This window comes from Acomys minous, assembly GCF_964271855.1.
Source record: "Acomys minous genome assembly, chromosome: 2".
Lineage (NCBI taxonomy): Eukaryota > Metazoa > Chordata > Mammalia > Rodentia > Muridae > Acomys > Acomys minous.
In genome coordinates this window covers 88,845,053-88,862,826 of record NC_140484.1, presented here as the reverse complement: position 1 = coordinate 88,862,826, position 17,774 = coordinate 88,845,053, and the positions used below count along the sequence as shown (strand labels likewise).

The window sequence follows — 17,774 nt, the reverse complement described above, 5'->3', positions numbered from 1 at the left end:
AGAAGGATGAATTATTGTCCCCACCCCCACCCCAAGAGGGAGATTTGTTTTGTAGATAGAAGGACATGATATGCAAATGCAAGGGAGTAGATAACAACAAGAAAAAAGCTTTGCATGAGAATTCAGGGAGGCTTGTGAGACTTGGGGATCTGGCAGCAGGACTTAAAGGCTGCGTGAGTGAGGCAAAATGGACAGCAACTGACCAGTCACGTCCTGTCCCATCTACTCTATCTTCTACAGAATGTGTGCATCTTCCCCAGATTTTCTGGGGCAAGCAGAGGATTCACGAGAGAGAGAGAGGGGGCGGGGGACGGGGAGGGAGGGAGGGAGAGAGAGAGACTGACCAAATCCTGCTTCTCAGTGCACAAAGGTACAGGAAAGAGCACACCAAAGCTGCGACTGGGTTATTTCTGGTTCAGATTCATTCATATGGCCCACGGGGTGCGCGGTGAGCTTGCACCAGCCAGCCCTCTGCAGCACCACTGTACCTGGTGAAGGGAGAAATCCCTCCTGGCTGATGCACCTCAGGGCTCAGTCTTGGCTCTGGGCCCCTTTGCTCTCTCACACCGGCACTGACTGGCACACAGAGATGCATGCCACCTGTCTGGCTGGCTCAGGTGTTCCTCATCCCCCTCCTTTGGCCTTGGCTTGGGTGATCAAAACTCACCTGACCCCTGTTCCTTTCCATGGACGCTGAGAGGTCCGAACCGAAGAGGCAGGCACGGAGCTCCATTCACAGAATGAGTCACTCTTGCCAGCTAGCATTTACATCTCTAGCTCAGGCTGGGCTTTAGCTTTGGCAGGGCGGATGTGAGGGTGGGTGTATCTATGCGATCTTGTAAGCCTGCCAGAAGTGGGTTTTGTCTTGTAAAAGAGGGATTTTGTTGCTGTTTAACTTTTTTTTTTTTATCATTACTATTTCTTGCTGTTATCTATGTGCATCGACCTTTTGTTTGAATGTGTGTTTGTGATGTATGCACTCACCCGAGAGTGCACGTGCACACTTGGTGCCCGTGGAAGCTGAGAGTGGCACCCCATTCCCTGGAACTGGAGTGAGAGGAGGTTTAAGCTGCCCTGTGGCTCCTGGGGAAAAGCAGACAGTGGGATTATCTGCTGAGCCATCTCTCCAGACCCAACACTTAATTTTTTAAAGGGCCACACAGACACAAGTCAGGTGTACAGGGCTGATTACAATTTCCAAATCCAAACCGTGTTTCCTACCCAGATGTCCTGAGCAAGGAAACACTGATGCACTCAGACTGCTCTAGGTGAAACAAGTCCAGAGAGGCCCCCAAAGGCACAGGACAAAGGCAGGACAGTGGGGGGTCCTCCCATGGTCTCACCCAGGAAAAGGTGGGCCCTAGATTGCTTAGAGCCCAGGAATATGGTATGCCTGTGTGATATGCATTGAATCTATGTATATAGACAGGCACACGAATGCATATCACTGTGTTCAAGGGATGTATCCATCATCAATAGCAAGTCATGAGGCGCTGACCCCCCAAAGCATTTGGCTAGGTGAACAGGCATTGTCTGGTGAAATTATTCTGAAATTCACAAACTCGGCCGTGTGTGACACACAGGGAGTTGGTGAAATGAGGTGAAATGAGGCCTGGAGGCAGGTCCTGACTTCAGCCTCTTCATACACTGGAAGTCCCACAGATTCTCCCAACTTCTCCTCTGACAAGCATGGTACCACAGCACCGGAAGCCAGCACCCAAGAGTAGCCCCAGGCAGGCGGTTAGCAGAGGACCAAGATGCCTGCTCAGGAAGACACTGACACACCCTAGAAGGTCTGACACTGTCCAAAGGGGTCAGAGCACCGCAGGTCACTTGTCACTTGTGTTGTGGGTGAGAAAGTTGTGTGGAAGTCGCTTTAAAAACTCTGGACTGCGGGCAGTTCACGGCAGTGGCACTGCCTTCCCTAGGAAACATTCCACTGTCCTTCCCCACATGGGAGCCTCAATCCTTTCCAAGCAACTCAATAGCTAAGAGATTTGGCTTCTGTGGAGTGACCAAGTGACTGTTGTGCCTCGTGCCCTGGGCCTTTCCCGAGCTCAGATGTCACAGCTGCCAGGCCTATGGGGGCATCCCAGGCTGTTGTGTTTTGTGTTTTCACAATAGGCTTTTTACCAGAAAGACTACCAGAAAGCAGGGCTGTTCCCTTAGCCAGTAGACAGAGTGGCCCTGGGACACAAAAGGACAGTCCACACAAGCATACTTATTCTAGAATCCTGAAAAGAAATGCTGATGGAGTCATCTCAGGAAGAATAATGGAGTCCCCACAACAAACCTGTGTCTGCCTCCCATGTACAGGGCCCTCACAACCCAACCCTAGCCATGTTGGAAGACAGGGTGGGAGCATGTGTGCATCCCATTGCATAGATAAGGCCACTCGTGCCCAGCTGGACACAGATCAGCATCAGCAGCACACACTTAGTCTTCTAGTTCGGTCCATACATCATCACATCTCAAGGGAGGTACAGAAGTCAGCCAGGTTCATTCTGATAGCCAAGATGGAGAGAACTTTCTAGAAGACATTTACGGAAGTGCGCAGTTCCTACAAAAGGGGGGAAATTGACTCTTGTGCCTATCCAGGCTTAACAGGGAATGGAAATCCCCACCCAAGCACACTGGTTGTGTTTGTCACGGCTCAAAAAACATTAATAGCCTCCTTCTGGTGAAGCCTATTTTTAACACCCTACCCTCAAAAGAAATCCATTTCACAGGGCAATGACTCTGGAGCTCAAGAGGTAACAAATATATCCCCAAGACGATGCTGTTTACTGCTGTGCCTACACGGTGGCAGAGAACTAAAGTCGAAGGGACATGTGCCCAGTTCCTTGACAACCTCGTTGCTGTGATGAGCCAGCACATTCAGAGGATGAAGGCAACAAGAAGACGGAAGTGGGTTGGCAAGATGCTTTAGCCAGTAAAGGCACTTGCCGTGTGAGTCTGGTGATGTGAGTTCAATTCCCCAAACACATAGAAGCAGAAAGAAATACTGACTTCCTGGCGCTTGTCTGTGAGAAGATGCAGAGGGTGGTCCCAAACCTGGGTCTCAAAGCTCTCTTTATGCAGGGGTCCTTCCTATTTCTGCAAGTGTCTGCTCACTAGGCAGATGCTGCAGGGGTTAAACATTGGACAGTGCGCCGTTGTAAGGCCAGTTAGTTATACACAGGACACCAGTCTTCCCCAAATAAGGCTTGACACCTTGTGATGCTAATGTTGCCTCAGAAATGGGGCTTCAGGCTTGATCCAGAGGGGGATGGGAAGCCTGGGGAGGGATACACGCCATTTCTACAAGAATAAGCTAAGGAGGAGCTCCCAGACATGAGGCTATAGCCTCTGGCCACTCTCTCAGACCACATATATCAAAGTGACTACCTTGATTATTTGATCACACTGCCATGGCACCAGTGTCCAAGGCTGCCATTAGCCATGTGTGGCATGGTTCATCTGAATGCTAAGGAGATACTGATGACAAAAAGTGCACCTTGCCTCTTTGCTCTGTGAACACAAGCTATTACATGGTTTTTCCACAAGTGGGAAGCTGGGTTGTCCTGGCCAAGGGCAGCAAAGGCTGTAAGACCCTTCATGAAATATGTCACAGCCACAGCTGGGTTGGTGTGGTGGGGTGCACCTGTAATCCCAGCACTCGAAAGGGGCAGAGCCAAGTGGATCTCTGAGTTCAAGGCCAACCTGGTCTATAGAGTGAGTTCCAGGATAGCCAGAGCTGAGAGAGAGGGGAAGAAGAGGAGGAGGGGGAGGAGGACGGAGGGAAGAGAAGGGAGGAAAGGAAGGAAGGAAGAAGAGGGGGAGAAGGAAGAGGGGGAAGAGGAGGAGGAGAAATATGCCAGGGTTGCCAGGGTCTTAACAGGTAGGAACTCCTTCTAGTCCCCCCCCCCAATCCTTCCCACAACTGAAGCCCTCTGGACTGCCCTCTGACACCTCCAAGCCTTGACACAAGCCCAAGCCCATCGTGTTGTCCCCCCCCCCCCCCCCGCATTGCACCTGCTGAGTCCCCATTAAGAAGCCAGATGGAGATGGCCACATCTGCTGCCATGGTGACCCTGCTCATCTGGCCTCTGGCTGTGCCCCCCTCCCCAATGTGTGCAACTGTATTTTCTTAGATCGCCAATAACATCCAGACAGACCGTTCTCCATCTGCTCTAAAAATACACCACCCAGCCCTCCTGCACCAGGACACATGACACAGAAAGCCACAGGGAGAAGGGCGAAGGGCGATCTCTCAGAGAACTTACAGCTTTACACCACACAGACTGTACATTGGAACCATCGCAAACAAAAGCCAGATTCAAACAAGCTTTACCAGCTCTCCCCAGAGACGCTGCCACTGGCCCTCACTTGCTCACCACTTTATAATGGTCACAGGAATCACGACTTTGGTCCCGAGCAGGGACCCATACGTTGATGCTTATAGGCATAACTGGACCCCTGCTGGCGGGCAGTAGTGTGATCCTCAAGCGGTGGTCAGCAGCCGGTGCCCTCTCTAGGGGTGTTTAGTTCAAAGCGGTGTGGAGGCGTGTGAAGCCTCAGAGGTTAATTTTAGCTGTGGTCAGATTTCCTTACACGGGCCACCTCCTGAACAGCCGCAGCTTATGTTACCCCAACACATGGGGCGGACTCCTGGCCCCCTGCCCTGGCTTCTTGCTGCTGCGATTCCTGCACCTCCATCGCCCCCACCAGAGTCTCTTCACCCTCTAAAATAATCCAGCTCCCTGTGCTTACATTTTCATGACACATTCAGGGGAAATACATCATGGTTTCTTTGGCTGCACCAAGCAAACAAACCTGGGGAGTCTCTCTTCCTTGGCCTGCGCTTGGCAAAGACTACCTACCGCGGACGCTCGGGCTGAGCAAACCTCACCAAAGTCTACAAGCTTCCAGACTCTGCACTGAGGTTTCCAAGTCCTCCCAAATCACACAGCGAGTGCCTCCACGCCTCTCAGCTTTTGCCTAACACTGTTTCCTGGATTTTGCATTTCATTACTTCCCACTGCCCATACGTAGAAGCATCTATGCACCTCAGTCATGCAAAGAAAGAGTCCACCTTGGCTCCGCTTTTGCAGGGATTTTTTGACAGAGCTATGGGGGCCTTAGGACGGATGCTGGCCCCAGGTTAGCAATGGACAAAAGTAGGCTTCACAATGAGGGTCACCAGAAGCCAAGACAGAGGCATGGCAGCTTCCTGACCTAGCCTGTGCTGAGTAGGGTGCTCGCCTGCTTGAAATGGCCTTGTTTCAATGTAGACAAGAAATGGAAAAATGACACAGTCTAGAGTGGCCTCTTGTTGACCTCCCAACACATAGAGGCAAAAGCGCTAAGGAGTGACGTTTAAGATGGGCAGAGAGGCCACACCTGGAACCTGTACTCAGCAGGGCACGCCACAGTCTTCGCCTGCCTTAACCCTCCCTGTCACTCTCCAGGACATCTTTAGGTGCCTCCTGCATAGACTCCTGGACAGTGAGTAAGAACATGCTTTCCTGAGGGTGTTACTGGATGAGTGTGGTAAAATGGCAATGAAAAAATACACAAAGTAGTATCAGAGGATTGGTGCTCTGACAGGCAAGAGAGTGCAAGGTGATTGGGGTAGGACAAATTCAGGGGTTCAGAGGTTAGGGGCGAGTATTGCTCTTGCAGAAGACCTAGGTTTGGTTCCTAGCACCTACACCAGGTGGCTCACAAGCACCTAAAACTCCAGTTTCAGGTGGCTCATGGCTGCCCTCTGGTCTCTGCAGGTACCTGCATGCACATGGTACATGTAAACTCGTGCAGGTATACACACACAGGCACACAAAATAGAAATAAATATCTGTAAAAAGAAAATAGAGGGCTGAAGAGATGGCTCAGTGGTTAGGAGCACTTGTTCCTCCTCCAGTGGATCCAGGGTTGATTCCCAGAGCCCACAAAATAGCTCACAACCACTTGTAACTCCAGTCCCAGGGATCTGATGCCTTCTTCTAGGCAGCAGGCACTCAAGTAGTATACAGGCATAAATGCAGCTACATAAATTTAAAATTAAGAGGGGGAGGGGGAGAACAGCCTTTCCATGGAAATGATATTTCTTTGGAGGTGACATTTTATTGACAGGAAGGAACTGTGCCAAGACTGGGCAGTGATTTTTTTTCTTTTTTTCTTTTTTTTTTTTTTGAGCCAACAGAGCAGTTTGGCAACTTTTTAGAAATGCAGAGTTTTAGGCCTATCTCAGGCCTGTTGGATCAGGAATTCTATGGGTGAGGGATTGCCACAGCCTGGGTACAAACAAGTACTTTGGTTCTTATGAACTACTGTTTGGGAACAGCTAAACTGTGAAAAGCACATTTTAGATGGAGAATTACACACACACACACACACACACACACACACACACACACACAGAGAGAGAGAGAGAGAGAGAGAGAGAGAGAGAGAGAGAGAGAGAGAGAGAGAGAGAACTCTGCAATCCCTGGCCACGAGCCCAGGACCTAGGAATTCAATGCATCTTCTTGCCTGTCTGCCAGGCTGTAAGCCTCAGTCCTCGGAGACTAGATAAAAATCGCCGAAAGATAACAATCATGAAAATATGATATTCATAAAACTTCAGCATAGACACCAAAAAAGGAAGAGCAAATGATGTCATTTAGACTTCCAGGTGGCCAGAGGAAAGCTTTCTTTAGCATCGCAAGCTGCCAGCCGCTAACAGGGACTTCTTCCCAATCTAATAAAACTTGGCATCTCCTGGTCGTCAATTAGATTCCCTGTAAAAGGCTAAGTGTGGTGGCCTTCTGCTCCCTCCTCCTGATACCCAGTGAGAAAGGCATTAGTGTGTGCAGCTGGGACAATCATTTCATTACTCCTTGCACTCAGGGAAGCAATCTTCCTTGCCCCAACACAGTGACTTGTAAATCAGCATCGCCTTCATTGTGATCACAAAAGGCAGAACAAACAATTCCCTTCACCAGACCAAAGTGGAGCCAGTTTCCTGATGAGACCTGAGTGACAGCTTAAGTGGGTGTTGCCATTTCTGCCCCCTGCCCCCCCCCCAATCCCTGCCAGAGCCACCCAGAAGGCTCCATCTCATGGCCAAGAATGGCAAGAGAGAAGCTTCCTGCAGAAGGACCATGAAAACACAAAGGTCATAGGTTCTGAGCCCAGACAGACTTAATTCAAAGTGTTGGGATGAAAGACATTTTACAAGCAATTAAAAATTTACACACACACACACGTGTGTGTGTGTATAGGATAAGGAAAATTATGTATTTCTTCTCTTCTTCATCTTTATTGCTCTGTGAAATTCCACACATTCATTCAACATTTGTTTGGTTATTTACTTATTTGGTGCTTACTTTGCTCCTTCACTGGGGATAAAATGATATACAAAAGTAACATGGGGCTGGTCGTTTTGAAGCAATGACAGATATTAAACAAGGAGGTCAAACACAAAAATTATAGAAAGATGTTCAAGTGCAACTGTGACAAAGACGATGAATATGTCATAAGAGCCTATGCTGGCAGACGTGGACATGTCTGAAACTTTCTAACATTCAGACACCCCAGCCCCAGGGGTACTGATAAGCCTCATGGCAGTTACCATCAGAGGTGGGAGGCTGCCAGCACACAGAGGTAGAAGCTGGGAGGTCCTGTGAGGTAATGGGTCAGAGTTGGGGGCCATAGGAACTATAAAATAAGTTCCTAAACTAAACCATAGTACAGTTTGTTAGTAAGAACTGCATAGTATATCACTACAAATTAATGCTTATTTAATATGGAGATATATATATATATATGTGTGTGTGTGTGTGTGTGTGTGTGTGTGCCTTTACACAGGGGAGCACACACACACACACACACACACACACACACACTTTTTTGTCTGTCATCTCAAAGGATCGTAACACAATGACATCCCAGTAGTAACATGTCTGTTTTAGCATCCATCCTTTGGTTTCTAATGCCATGCTCCAAGAGAGGGAAGCAGAACTCTTACAGAAATGGGTGATTTCATGCCCTGGGAAAATATATTTTTGTATAAGGCTGGCATTTGTTCTAATCCCCAAAGGCAACACTGTATCTCCACCTCAAAACAGAGTGAAGGGTTATATCATGCTAAAGGCCTAGAAGCCAGATAAGCAAGCTCACAACGGTTACAGCCAGCCCAGCTCGGCCCGCGTTGTAGACAAGAGCGGCATTAGATTATAAATTACAGCAAGAAACAAATAGTCCAGGGCGATACTGGTAACTAAAATGGCTAAACAGATCGATGAGACCAGGAAAACACCTCACATAAGAAGAATTTCAAATTAATGGAAATCAACATTCTCTGTCAAGGACAAATGTGGGCTACACAGAGGATGACATGAGAAAAAAGAGAAAAAGAACCTTCTATGGGAAATATGTAGACACTACATAGCCAGGCACTCCAGGCCAGCAAACACCAATTCAGGATGACAGAATGCCCCCTCCCCCCAATTCTGTGAGGGAAAAGGCACTTTAATTGAGGTTTTCCTCTTCCAAATCCACAGCCCTCATCTAGTATGTCAGAGTTGATGGTTGGGAATGGAGGCAGGTGATACTCTACAGCAGTGGTTCTCAGTTTGTGGTTCTCCTCCACACTGTAGTGTTGAATGACCCTGTCACAGGGGTTGCCTGAGACCATAGTATTTACATTAGGATCACAACAGTAGCAAAGTAACAGTTATGAAGTAGCAACAAAAATAATTTTCATGGTTGGGGATCAGCATAAGGCAAGGAAGTGCATTGAAGAGTCACAATATTAGGGGAGTTGGGAACCACTGCTCTACAGAATATTTATCTGGTGGGGTTGGGACGAATGCCTCCAATCCCAGCATTCGCTCCAAAGATGGAGGCAAGAGGATCAGGACCAAACCCAGCCTGGGCTACATGAGGCCCTTACCTAAAAATCAAACAAATAAACCTTTAAATATTCCACAATATTCTTGGAAACCATCAAGGTTCTCAAAACTAACCAACCAAACAAAAACCCTAAGAGGGCACCTAAGAAGACCTAGGAATTAAAATTAACATGGTACCTCGGGGAAAAGCCCTGAGTAAAGAAAGGGCATTGAATAAGAACCATGAAAACCTGAAAAAAAAATAATGTGGTGGTAAGTGTGTTACAGTATTAATTTGTAAGGTCTACAACAACGTTCTGCTTTATGTTTCATATTTACAATCTTTCTATAAAGGTAAATCTATTATTTTAAATTAGTTTATTTTTAACTGTATGTGTGTGGGGTAGGTTCCTGTGGAGGCCAGAAGAGGGTGTCAGTTTCTATGAAGCTGAGGCTATAAGTGGCTGTGGGCCTTTATATCCTATTTATCCTGCTATGGATACTGAAAACCAAACCCAGGTCCAGCCCCCAAACTTTAGTCTTAAATTAAAAGTTTTGTTTTGTTTTGTTTTTTAACCTCTACATGGTAGTCCAGGCCTGAAATTTCAGCACACAGAAGATGCTGAAGTAGGAAGACTGACCCAAATTCAAAGTCCAGCCTGATTTACAAAGTGAGTTCCAGACAGTCAGGGGTACATAGTGATACAATGTCCCCAAATAACAACCACAATAATAAAAATAGCAACAAAAAAGCTAAATCTATTCTTGAACTAAATGGCCACCAGGCACGGTTGTATATACCTTTATCCTAGTGCTCAGGAGGCCAAGAACTACTGAGTTGAGATCTGAGCTATACAGCAAGAGTCTGTCTCAAACAAACAAACAAGACAAGTGAACAACAACAAAGATCATTTCAGGTGAGAAAACGTCAACATTCCATATTGGCTGTGATGTACAATCAGGTTTGAAACCCAATTCTTCATTGGCAAGAACAGCAAAGGGATTTAGCTGTTTCCAGCAGGGTACTAGCTGAGTGTTTGATTTGAGATCACAGGGCTTCAGAACATCCTCCTGTTAGTAAACACACGAACATACAATGCACATGAGCCTAAGTATACAGGTTCACACCCTCTGGTCATTATATTCTGGAGACTCCACCCAAGGGGGTGAATTTCCCAGAATACTCATTAGTAACTGTTCAGTTAAGATAAAAGAAACTAACAAAGAAAAGAGAAGCTATTCAGAACTCCAGGTTTTACTTTGATCCATTCAAAAGGGCCATGAAAGAACTATTTGTGTCCAAAGGACAAGTATGAGGAATCTCCCAGTTAACAACCCTGAGCCTGAAATTCAAAAGATCCCATTTGTTCTTAGATCTAGAATCTGCATTTAGTTCCTTCCCACCTTTAAAAGACAGGAATCAAGACGCCTGGAGTCCCCCCCTCACATTTACCAACTCATAGCTCGATTGGGGACATTAGAACAAAAACACATAGCGCCAGACACCAGAACCTAAAGCTGTTGTGCTGCAAGAAACATCATTGAAATGAATGAACTTTGCAACAGCCCCATCATCTAAAGATTTTAAAGATCCCTCCTATAAAAATCTCCCCTTCTCCAGCCATACAAAGGACACATATATCCTTTATATGGCTGGGAGCAGGAAACAGAAGCCAATTTTATCAGCAGTTCAGGAAGCAGTACTTTATTCTCTGAGCTACGCTGACTCTTAACAGGCAATTAGAAGACAATTATTTTTTTTAAGTTCCTGCTGGTATCTTTGTTTTCCATTAAGGTGGGGGGCTCTTTCTACAAATTGCTTTTGCCAAAGATAACAAAATCACATCTCTTTTCTTTTGTATAAACAAAAGAAAGGATAATAAAGTGGCAAATTAATTTCCCCTGACATGATAAAACTAATGAAATCATCTCGTGTGGGCCATCTGCTTCATGGATTCAAACTGAAGCGCATTTTCCACTGCCCTGTAACTTGCTTAACTCAGTTAGGCCTTACTGCTCTGCTGTGTTCTAGTTCTCAATGGGACCATCTCCCTGGTGGCTTCTGGACAAGGGAGTTGCTCAGCCAGAGGAGGGTGACACATGGGATGTTGATGCCACTCCTTTCCAGATGGCTGTCCATTAGTGAATAAAGCCTTCAGGAAGGTAGCTAAAATGGCTAGACCAAACTGCATGATGGGTACTGTGTACACTTCCTAGATGCCACCCAGTAGGCCCTAAGAACACATTTGCCATGCTTATCCCTTAGAGTTAGTTTTTGTGACTGCTCCTGTTTGGCTCGCAAGGGAGTCAGGTTGAAGGAAGTTAAAGCATCTGCTGAAGGTCTCTATTCTATGCCAGCACCGTGTTGTCTGGCTGCTAAGCCATCAGTCACTATGGATGAAAGTGAGCATACCAGAGTCAGTGTGTCTTAGTGTTGTCTTAAACTTGAGACACCTATACAACTTGTGTCAGCGACCGAAGCATTCCAGAAACACAGGAGGGAGACTTCCACAGGTTTCCTCACAGAGGGAATGTGGGCATAGAAAGAGAAAGGAGTGTGGAAAGGCCCTCAGCACTCAGAACGCTGGGTTGCTCTCCCACTCTTTGCCCACCCACTCAAACTAGGAGTCACTGACAGCTGAGAGGAATGCCCCCTCATTCAGAGATGCTGTGTGCTAGGGGCTGACCCTTGTTCTGAGCATCTGGAGAGAGAGTGGTCTGGGATGGCTTTGGGAATGTTGCCAGGATACTCCAACAAGATGCAACTGGCCGACACCCTTACATTGGGGTGGGGAAAAGTGTCTCCTCGGAGAGAGTGCGAACTGGGGTACATCAGGAGAAAGACCTGGCTTCCAGTAGAGCAGAAAACCAGCTCTAATGAGTGTAACCCAAGGACACACTTGTCCCCTCTCTGTAGTAAGTCCCCATGGGGACAGAGGGAGTGAGCTCACAGTTCCCATTTCCCTCTATAGGTTCTGACCCTGATTCCAGGGAAGGATTTTCTAGCCAATGGAATGTCTGTGAACAGAGGGAAAAGTCACTGGCTGCTGGAGCCTTCATCCCACAGCGGGCATAGCCTGTAGTCCTGGGTGTCAGCCCCACACTACCCTTGGGACTTCCTGGTCTCCAGTCACCTTCTCCTTGTACATCAGATGCCTGAGCCCAAGCCGGAAGCATGAGATGATCGGCAGAGTTTAGATGATCAACCGTCTGTGTCTTCTTTCTAAAGTTCCCTAGAGGATGCTGATGGAGGCAGGAGGGGCATTGTTAGCTAGCAATCCCTTTCTGCATAGAGATATTGGCTAAGTATCTCTGAAAGAAGATCACTCAAACCGTTTGTCCCAGGGATGCTAAGTCTCTCCACCTCCCCAGTCCTAGAAGTAAAAGTACTGTTACCAACTGAGCTATTTATTGTCCTGGCCTCGGCATTTTCTTTCTTTCCAGACAGGATCCCATGTAACCCAGGCTGGCCTCAAATATCACCGTAGAGCCAAGGATGACCTTGATACCCCTGTCTCTATTCTCAGAGTGCTGGGATTACAGATGAGCACCACCACATCTGGTTAGATGGAACTGAAAAAAAAAAATCAAACGAAGGTCTTCACAATGCTAGGCAAGCACTCTACAACTAAGCTATAGGCCTAACCTCACTGGTGCTTTGAAACAAATAAACAAAGAAATGTTGTTATAGAGTGTTGCAAGTGTGTCCTACAGAAGATGCTCCATTCTGCTTTTGCCTCCTTCTCCTCCCCTGCTCTCTTTATCTTCTCTTTTTTTTTCTTTTAGACAAGGTCTAACTATGTTGCCCAAGCAGGCCTGGAATAGGCCATATACCACAGGCTAGCCTCCATTCCTTCATTCTCTAGCCTTAACCTCCCAAGTGCTGAGATCTGCTACCATGTATGGGTTAAGTATTGCTTTTATTAAAGCGTGAAGGATCAGCATACAGAATCAACATAAGGAACAAAATAATAAAATAATATCTCTACTCCCTCCCCAGAAATAAATCTCCCCTTTAAAATAAGAGAGTTGATTCGAGGCCAGCCTGGTCTGCAGACCAAGTTCCAGGACAGCCAGAGCTACACTGTGAAACCCTATCTCAAAGAAACACATAAATAAAATAAGAGAACTGAAATTCAGAGATGTGATATACTCAAGGTCCAAGAGTAAAGAAGAATCAAAGTAGATCTCACACCAGGTTCTCAGCTGCGTACCGTCCTCCTTCTTGGAGGCAACATGAAGAGAAGAGATGACGACTTTCTCTCTGTGTCTCTGTCTCTGTCTTTGTCTCTCTGTCTCTGTCTCTGTCTCTCTCTCTCTGTCTCTCTCTCTCTTTCTCCCTCTCTCTCCTCAGGCCTGATCATGTTGCACATTTTAAGTTTGACGAAATGTAGGTACAAAGATGAAAAGGATGCGATGACAGAGGAAGTGATGGGTGTACGACTATTTCCTGTTTAGACTGTCAACATCAAGGGCACTAAAAACCATTATGAGTTAAGATGAATACATCATCACACAGAAGAAGAATATGTTGTAGGAAGAACTCAGTCATTCATAAAATGCATTAGGCTATGTGGCCACAGAGAATGTGGCATGGCATTTTATTCATAATTTATTTAATAATTTTATTGATTATTAATTAGCTATGATAAATTATATTATTCTTTTATTTATGAATATGGAAAGGAAATTCTGAAGATGGAACAGTGTGGCTCCTAACACAGATGGGTAAGCTGTTAAAAATTGCATGATCCATCAATGAATTAATGCCAAGTGACTAAACTGTCATCAGACTAAATAAATAAATAAAACCTTCCGAGGTGACATTCCAGGTCCAGACATCAGACATGCATGGTTTCACGGAAATTATTCAGGCTTTGATTCCGGGCAGAACTCAGGCTGACTTCTGCCTCTGTCACTTGACTGGGTGACTCTGGGTGAAAGGGTTAACCTTTTGACCCTCAGTGTTCCCCTGTGTGAGGTGCAACTAAGCATCTCCTAGGTCAGAGGGCTGTAGGGGGACTGGAGATACACTAAATGAACTCCAAGCAGCTGGATTACACAGCTGCCCCAAGACCTAGTGAGGAACTGAGGTAAACATGGCAGACGACTCAAATAAATGGGAAGAGACAGCCAGATAAGACAAGGAGGCTCCCAGCACATGAAACTTTAATGCCAGTGACAATTCAGGTTTGGCTCTGGTCAATAGGAACCATAAATAGCTGTTGCCTAATGGCCGTGTCCTCCTGAAAATGGGTTATTCGTCTGAGGCCATCTCCCAGAGGACAGCTGCAAATGCCATCAATACTGGCATTAGGCAACAGCCTTATTTATAGACAAGGGACAGATTCCAAAGATAGAAGAGGCCGTGGAGGCTGAACCCCCATCTCCAAGTTCCCGTCTTTCTACAGCATGGAGTGCTATGGCTGGAGGGTCCGTATTAAATGAGTGACTAAGGCCATGGAGGCATGGTGCATGAAAACAGGAAATAACGGAAAGGGAGACGTTTGAGTAGAGCCACGAGCAGAGTACATGTGCGTGGGACTACACATGCTGGGCTTTCTGGAGTCAGCTGCCGGCGCTCACAGAAACAGCCCCGAACTTCAAAAATTGGAAGACCCCATCGAATATCTAGGCAGATTCCAGTGACGTTCAGAAAGCCTCTTCTCAGCCACCCCTGCCATGAAAGCATTCCTGCACACCTGCGCAAGTGGGTCCCGATGTCTTGACTTGTTCAAGAGCTGCATTGTAAGCAGGGGGTCAGACCTCCTCCTGCTCTTCCCCTCCTCATTAGCTCAGTGAGGTGCCTGAGATTCCTCATGGAGGAGAACAGTCTCTTCTAGCCCCTTGGCATTAATGTCTATGGCCTCAATGCACAGGCCTCACAAGTTGGGGTCATCTGAGATTCTCAAAGAAATCTGGATTCAAATGCTAATCCCTTCCCCAACCAGGAAAAAAAAAAGTCTTGCATTTTTCATCAAATCGCCGGTATTTCTCGCCTCCCATTGTTAAGATCTCTGAGATCCACAGTCATTTGTTTCTATTAGTTTCATAGAAATTGACTACTCAAGTAATAGTGGATAGATGGATGGATGGATGGATGGATGGATGGATAAAAGGAAGGATGGATAGGTTTAAAGAATCATAAAGAAACAAGCCAAGGGAATAATTATCCACTCTGCCATCTGCCATTCAATACAGCCAATAAATGGAGTGTCCTGGCAACCACAAAACTAAGATTTATATACAACTCTTCCTGAACACCACCCACAGATCTCATCCCTAGTAACTGACCTTCTCAGGATAAAAATCAACCTCACCCTTCAAAAGGACAAAACAAGACCATCTTTTGTTGATGATTAACCAAGAATTAGGTTGTCTTGTAAGAGAGGCCTGGGGACCATGGCTGCCATTGCACCATGGTAGGCAAGAGGGATGGCATACAGAGTACCAACCAAAGACTCCAAGAGTCTAACTGGACGTGTGGTTGGTTGGGAGACCACAAGTAAAAAATGAGTACTTTCTCCATATTGTTGTGCTTGGTGAAGTTGTATAAAACTAGATGAACAGACATGGTAGGTTCTCAGCTAGGGTAGGCTACATATCAGTAGAGACACAAAGGAGGCACACCTCCCCCAATCTCATGAAGACTGGCTCCTCCCACAAGGATGCAACACACACACTTGAACTTTAAAAAGTGGCCAGTAAAAGTCACTAAGCCAACTGGCCCATGGACCACATTACACCCGCTCACTACCTCAGCCTTATTCTCAGGGCTCTTGCATGCTTCCCTCTACCTTGGCCAAACATTCCTAGACAAGGCCCATGCTTAGCTGGCCATTTCCCAATCCTTTAAACCACAGATTAGGGGAGGCACAGGAAACGGACGGATGCCAAACCAGTCAGGCTGCTGTTATTTTTTACTTGGCTCCTTCAGGCCTGCAGGTAAAACTGGTTCTGTTGTGGAGAGGGTTTTTCCACTACCAGGCAGGAGGAAAGTGGAGGGCCTTCTCAGGCCAGGTGTTACCCTCCACTTGTAAGGGAGTGGCCTCCTCTGCAACTCCCTGCAAGCAAGCACTGGGACTGCGATCTACTTAGGCTTACCACATGTGGCACCTCAGGGCAACTTCACAATACCCTGTGAGGTAAGGATCACATAGGGAGGACACTGGCACCCAGGAGATGTAAGTGACTTCTACACCAGGCAAGGGACCCACACCCATGCATGCGGTCATGATGAAGCTTTGCCCCCACTAACACAGCAGAGAGCCTGGAAGGCTGCTTCATGCTGCTGTTCAACTCCCCAGCCACCTCTGCTATGGGATGGATGGGTGCTCTCAGCTAACGGGGATGCTCACCAGGGGAGGTGGTCCTCATTCATACTCCCAAGGCCAATAAATACTACGCATGCTGCAATCAGAGGCTGCAGCTGAGTTCAGCAGATGCCTGGTGAATCTATTATGTAGTTCTGATATATCACACCAGCACAATATGCTCACCTGGGATTACTTTTGGTGCCAAGAATAAACAGGAGAGAAAGCACTGCAGAAGGATTGACCTTGGCAGTCTCCAGTCACAGGAACCCCCCCCCCCCAGGAGGAGCTTTAATGAAATCTTTCAAGAGACGAGACATATCTGCATTACTGCAGGAAACAGAAGCCAGTCTGGAACATGCAACTGTCTGCATGAGGGCATATATAGCCTCGAGAGCAATGGCCTGGCCCTATGATCTAAAGGGCGGCTTAGAGCGGACAGGAAGCCACTGCGCATATCTGTCTGTGCTCTCCAGCTAGGGTTAATGAATTGTCGGGTTGGGAGAGCATTCTCTATTTGTGCCCCCTGAGGCTTTTCTTGAAGCCTGGTTTGTGTAGGACAACAAAGATTCAGCCAATGGCCGGCACCCAGTGACTGGCTGTGCCTGTTTCCCGGGATGAACAAACATTGATGTCTTGCTCCTAACCAGCACTACGAAGATGACGTCTCACTGCTTTACTGGGTCTTCTGAATTTGTCATTCATAAGAAGCCAAGATGAACACGAGCTTATTTAAAAGATGTGACCACAGGAAGCCAGTCCACTGACCACAGGAACTTGCAACAACGTAGTCTCTGTGCCAATGTGGCACCATCTGTTAGGTGACCTTTTCCATATAAGGACTATCATGGTACCTCCCTGAAGCCAGAATCAGAAAGTCCTGAAGAGCGGTCCCAATGCCGACATTTCCTGTCATAGAATCCCAAGCCTGACCTGGAGGCCAAGTTCTCCCAAACACTAAGGCGTGGAGACCCTTCCTAGCCCATACGCTGCCGGACACTCTTCCTGGAAAGCTTCCTTCTGTCGACTTGAGTTTATATCCTACAGTACTGGGGAGAAACCCAGCAGTGAACACTTCCAGCCTTCAGAGCTAGGCAGCGGCAAGCTGCCTCTGCCATCTTTATCTCACAAAAGCACTTTAGACATTTAGAAACATATGAAGAACCCTCTTGTTCCACATCCTCTGTTCTTCCAACAGAGAGTGATGCTGGAGAAGGCTGAAGGTAGTTTTGTTTGTTTGTTTGTTTGTTTATTGAGAGAGAGTCCTACTATGTATTCTGGGTTGGTTCTGAACTCTCAATCCTCTTGTCTGCTTCCCAAGTGCTAGGATTTCAGGTGTGTACCCCACGCCTGACTCTGAAGGCAACTGCTAAAATAAAAGCAAGGACCTCAGTTCCTATCACAATCACCCCTCTGCCTCCAGAAGATGGATATAAGCCAGCTCCCCCACATCCTCCTATAGCGGTCTCCAATGCCATCAGCCTACCTCATGACACGTAGGGCTAGTGAGGAGCCCCAAACTACCTCACAAGACAAAGTCAAACATCCTAGCCAGCCACACAACACTCTAGCTGAGGAGAAAAAGTGGGAGGGATGCCAAGACAAA

At 46.9% G+C, this 17,774-nt stretch overlaps 1 protein-coding gene across 13 annotated transcripts in view; it reads right to left on the bottom strand.

Annotated features, from left to right (window-relative positions):
* Positions 1-17,774, bottom strand: part of NAV2 (neuron navigator 2) — a 367,465-nt gene that overhangs the window by 266,779 nt on the left and 82,912 nt on the right. Inside the window, exon 1 of one of the 13 annotated variants that reach the window (XM_084772853.1) lies at positions 4,377-4,447. The exons of 11 other annotated variants lie outside the window; for them this stretch is intronic. Coding sequence is in view for 1 of the 2 variants with exons in the window: in XM_084772863.1 (XP_084628989.1) it covers positions 668-733 (66 nt within the window). In the remaining variant the exon portion in view is untranslated. Of the gene's footprint in view, positions 1-667; positions 749-4,376; positions 4,448-17,774 lie in introns of those variants that run through there. One more of the 13 variants, XM_084772863.1, reaches the window with a different exon arrangement.